Here is a 5257-nt window from a genome sequence, read left to right on the forward strand (position 1 = left end):
TGCCGTGGCCGTGGGCAGGGGCTGGTGTTTCACCGCCGGGTGTCTGGCTCTGCCTTGTCTGCCCGTCCTGAGCTGCCTCCGATGCGGTGCTAGTCTGAAGGGTGGTCTGGCCTGTCCAGGCCCATACCCCTCCTGCTGCAGCTTGTCCCCGTGAACGGTCGCCCCCTTCGCGCTCCGTTGGTGACGGCTGCCGTGTGGCACGGGCTCTGCTGTGCTGCACCAACCTGCATCCGAGTGTTCTTCATGTGTTTGATAATACATGCTATCTACCCTGGGGTGTATTTCAGTGCGTGTCAGGGACTGGGTGCGTACAGCCACTGGATTTACCCGTGAGGTCTGCAGGTGCAGTGCTCTTCTCTGGATATTCCTGCTCAACAGTGGAGCAAATTTGTTCCAAGTATGTTTTACAGCTGTGCTTTGAATAGCTTTTCTAGTCTGATGCAAGACTTTTTCCACTCGGTGAAATGCCCTGGCTTCTGTTTCCAGTACTGCATACTGCAGGGCATGATCATCTTTCTCACTTCCTCACAGTTGGTAATAAGTTTGGGGTTTTTTTTGCTTTTGTTTTTCTTTTCTTCCCCTTGCTGTGCCCCTCCTCTTTCCTGAAATTTCTGTTCATCTTGTCTTGCTGATCATCAGAACCAAATTTTTCTTCACCTTTTAACTCCAGATGCATCTGTAATTCTCAGCTGCACTCAGCCATACCCCATGTAACCTCCCACACCTCAGCTAAAATGATGTGGCCTCACTAATGTACTTTGCAGGGCAGTTCTCGTGGAAGGCAAAGCCCTTTTAAGAATTTCTGATTAAGATTTTCCAACCTGAAAAAAGTGAAAGAAGAATCTCAGATTGGTGGTCTGTAATTCTCCATGCAGAAAGGTAGCCCGCTGAGACAGGGCAGATGAGAGTTTCATTTCCTCACAGCTTTCAGGAATGTCTGGAAGATGTCCAAAAGTACAGAAGTTTGTTACAGAATTAGATGCTCTGCCATGGTGTGCCAGGGGCCAGGATGTCACTGACCAGTTAAATTTTAGGAGTTAAGCAAGTTGTAATTTTGAGTGGCGCAGCTGAGCTGAGTTTCTGTCAAAATTTTTTCTTCCACGGAGAAGTTTTGGACTTTTTTTATTTGCAAAATCTTTGAGTAACAGTCTTGAAAAGTATTAACGCAAATGGCATTGATGATAGCTGGGAAAATGCCTAGAGCTGTGAAGCTGCCACTCATCGCTTGCTGGAATGGAGGCTATTGACTCTTCCTAAAGACGTAGATTTTGGTAGATGCAGAAAATAGTCTTCTGGCATTGCTTCGAAGCGAGGAGCAGCAGTGTAATGTCTGAGGACTCTGCTGAAATAAAAGCCTTTCTGTTTAAGGTGACGCATCCAGTGTGCAGAACTTTTCCGAAATAAATTTAGAATATCCGTGACTTAATATTTCTGTCTCTGCAAGCAGCCTGAAGTAACGACACCCTTGTGTAAACCATTCCGGCATTCTCCTGCTAATAATCTAATAAGTACATTTTGGTTAACTTTTACAGTATGCTTTTGTTGTTAGATAGTGCAGCAGTGTTGCAGTTGCTCAGCTCTTCAGTTTGCTATGGAGAACGTTACAAAAGAGGCCGCGTTTGATCATTAGAGTACTTGTCACTGTAATCTGCGGTCTTCCTTTTGGGCTAGTGCCTCTTGCCAGTTTGTAAGTGTGACGTTCTGCAAGACTAGAAACTTGAGCTTCGAGAACTCTTGGTCTCGCTAAAGCGATCATTGTTTCCTTGATGGCTCTCTGCCATTCCCAATACGCGGCGCTGTGAGGAGAGCTTGCTTGAACAGCTTTTAAAATGCCAGCTCAGTTTCCCTTCTCTGGGACATATCTTTACGTTGACAGAGGTGAAGGCAGAGGGAGGAAATGCAAGTGTGTTTGTCTCATGAAATTCTACCCTCAGATCATCCTTAGATATTAACAGTACAAGGTTATGCATTCAGGGGAAATCGCGGGGTTTTACTAAGAAAATACAGGGTGCTATAATGATTGTTAATATCTGACATACTGTTACTTTCCATCTGTTTTTTGATGGTCTTAAAATGCTATGGACAGTGAGTGCTTTATGTGTAGGTGGCAACATTTTAAAATCAAGAATGCTGTTTACATAAAAAGTCACCAATTTTGCTTCTTAAAGCTGACCTCAGTTAAAATCAATCCCTTAGAAAATTTGATTATGTTATCAGCTAAACATTATTTGGGTCAGCTGCTTCTTTCCAGTATGATATTATTTACTCTCTGATTTTGTGATAAGATTTGTCTTATGGAAGTCTTTGTTAGACAAAAGTCATTTCAATGGCACAAGAAGTTTGATAAACTTAACTTTGTTACTGTAGTTTATATTAATAAATCTAGTCACAATTCGAGGTGCAATGAAAAGGGAACGCTGCTACAGGAAAAATTATGTGACTATTTCATAGACTTGGTGAGTCACACATTGTTGTTTTCTTTCTGTTCCTGTGAGTGTACTGTGAGTCTGCATTAAAGTAGAAAAAAAAAATACTTACTTGGAATTACTACTGCACTCGTTTATACTGTATAACCTTTCTTGATTGAATTGCAAAAGAGTTGAGAAACCTGTAATCTTGGCAGTAAAACCCCTTCAAACGCATCATACATTGCTTCTGAAGTGTTCTTAGTACTAATTATTAACTTGCTTTCTCCCCCAGATCTGTAAGAACATACCTGAAGTCAATAATGCTTTCCAAGCTAACCCGCTCTCAGAGCGTTGCTGTTCTCTGTCGAGGTGTTCACGCTTCACTGAGTTCTGCTACTTCGGTTGCTACCAAAAAAACCATTCAAGGACCTCCGTCCTCTGACTTCATATTTGAACGTGAGGCTAAATATGGTGCCCACAATTATCACCCACTGCCCGTTGCTCTGGAAAAAGGAAAAGGTATTTTATTTAGGTTTCCCTGGGTGGTGTAGATGGGATATGATCATGGCATAATGATTTTGACCTAATCAGTTTCTGAGCCTTTGGCGTTATTTTGGGGTGTGGGTGGGATTGAGATAATTGATGAAATAAATGAGAGCTAATTGCTGGTTAGAGGAACTGGATTGTTATGTGTAAGGTTGCCTGATAAAGTAGTCTCCCTAAAATGTTTTACCTAAGTAGAGGTCTAAATTCTGATAATCTTCATAATTCAAATCAACAAGAAAGTTTCAAGCAACTTTGGTTTTTTTGTTACCTTGTGGAGAGGGTTAATGTTAGGTGCATTGGAACCCTATTTAAGTCCCTGTGTACTGTTCCTGTGTTACTGTTTCATATAAATTTATTCTGGTCTTTAATGATGTTTAAGGGGCTTTTGTGCTCTGCAGGTTAAATTCTATGAGTGTATATTGAGATGCTATCAGCATAGTGATCCAAGAGTTTATCAGTACATGTTTTGACAGCTCAGAGCTGTCAGTCTCTTAAGTTTTGAGGCTATGCAGGTTCTACTGGTTTTGGTTTTTCTTTTATGACCTCCAGTTCTTACTAATTTCTCTTACAAAAGTATTCCGCTTGCTCTACTTTTTAGGACCCAAAACAGGGACTTGGAGGGGAAATAATATTCTGATATTACTAACTTAGTGGAATGGCAGCTTTGTTTGGGAAATGCTTCTTTTCTTGATTCCTCATTGGGCATTTATTTGTACTGTACTAGTTTGTTGCTCTTGCTCTCCTTGTCAACTGATTATTGTCTAGTTAGAGGGCCTTTCAGGTATGCCCTAAGGAATAGCGAGAATACCATTTGTATTTGACCAGGTTGTGTTGTAGCTCTTAGCTTATCCCACTTAGTATTATCTCATGTCTTTTATTTTGTGTATTGACCATACTTTTGTTTTCCTAGGTGTTTATGTGTGGGATGTTGAAGGTAGAAAGTACTTTGACTTTCTGAGTGCTTACAGTGCTGTTAATCAAGGCCACTGTCACCCAAAGATTGTGAACGCTCTGAAAGCTCAGTCTGAAAAACTGACCCTTACATCCAGAGCATTCTACAATGATGTCCTTGGTGAATATGAGGAGTTCGTCACTAAAATGTTCAATTATAACAAAGTTCTTCCAATGAACACAGGTAAAAAAAAAATTATTTCCATTTTATTTCTTGTCTGTGAGATTCAACGGTTTTGTAACATTTGGTGCTGCATCGATGGTCTGTGAGATTCAACGGTTTTGTAACATTTGGTGCTGCATCGATGGTCTGTCTCATGTACAAGTGTGATAGTGGTATTATTGCTTTATGTTTTAGGAGTGGAAGCTGGAGAAACTGCCTGTAAATTGGCTCGGAAGTGGGCATACGCTGTGAAAGGAATCCCAAAATACAAAGCAAAAATTATTTTTGCAGGTATGTAAAGTATGTGTTACGAGTTGAGGTTTTGAGGAGGGAGGAGGAGGTGAGCTTTAGACACTGGCTGTAGCACTCTCTTTTCTCCTGTAGCGACTACTTTGCAGTATTCTTAATGTTTCATTTTTTTCACTGAAGCAAGTCTGTTGAAGGTCTCTGTAACCTTTGACGTGTGAACCATGTAAGCTAAGATCTTGACCTATTAACAGATTATGTTGTACTAGCGTATCTGCAGTTGGGGATTCTGATAAAAAAACTCCTGTTGTGGCTATGACAGTCTATGCAGGACTTTAAGGTTCTCTAAGTGCCTCCTGAACTGTGAAGTTCAGTCTTAAATATATTCTGTTCAAAACATACTCTTTGTATGCTTCTGGCTATTTGGTTTTAACCTTAAATAGTTACAATGACTTATAAATGTTTTTTTTAAATGAAATGCATGTGATCGTGACAGAAGTGATTGTAAAAGCAAGAGGTATGAATATAATTCCTATAACAAATCAGTTTCAGATCCTCTGCCTTGTGGAGGTGCATGTATCAAGAGGCAATGAGGATAGCTGTGCTTTGTCAGGAGCTGCTGGTAATGTCTGTTTTTGCAAGGGAAATGCAACAATGACCTTAAATCCAGGAAGGAAACCGTAGTTAATAAGGTGGTTTATAAAGCTTTATAAGTAGCAATCGAATATATAAAGTGGACCTTATTTGTACTACTTAACTTTTTAGTTGTCAAAAATTGATGAGTAACTGCCTGCCGTTTAGTCCTGCATGCTCTTTTAACCACTGCTCGGGTGTAAAAGTGCAGTAACGTTTTATTCAGAATTGGTTGATTTTTATATACCATTCTCATGAATTCATTCTTCAAAATGCTCCCCCCCCACATAGGTTCCACATTTGGGTTAAA

General features: G+C 40.5%; 1 protein-coding gene across 2 annotated transcripts in view; it reads left to right on the forward strand.

The window, feature by feature from the left end:
- Positions 1 to 49: 49 nt before the first annotated feature.
- The window catches only part of OAT (ornithine aminotransferase), a 14923-nt gene continuing 9715 nt past the window's right edge, over positions 50 to 5257 (forward strand). The window contains exons 1-4 of one of the 2 annotated variants that reach the window (XM_035896580.1): positions 50 to 342; positions 2701 to 2927; positions 3865 to 4089; positions 4264 to 4359. In XM_035896580.1, coding sequence (XP_035752473.1) covers positions 260 to 342; positions 2701 to 2927; positions 3865 to 4089; positions 4264 to 4359 — 631 coding nt within the window. In that variant the 5' untranslated portion in view covers positions 50 to 259. Of the gene's footprint in view, positions 398 to 2700; positions 2928 to 3864; positions 4090 to 4263; positions 4360 to 5257 lie in introns of both variants that reach the window. The other variant, XM_009641074.2, reaches the window with a different exon arrangement.

The sequence above is a fragment of the Egretta garzetta genome, unplaced genomic scaffold (genome assembly GCF_000687185.1).
Source record: "Egretta garzetta isolate BGI_Z169 unplaced genomic scaffold, ASM68718v1 scaffold386, whole genome shotgun sequence".
Classification (NCBI taxonomy): Eukaryota; Metazoa; Chordata; class Aves; order Pelecaniformes; family Ardeidae; genus Egretta; species Egretta garzetta.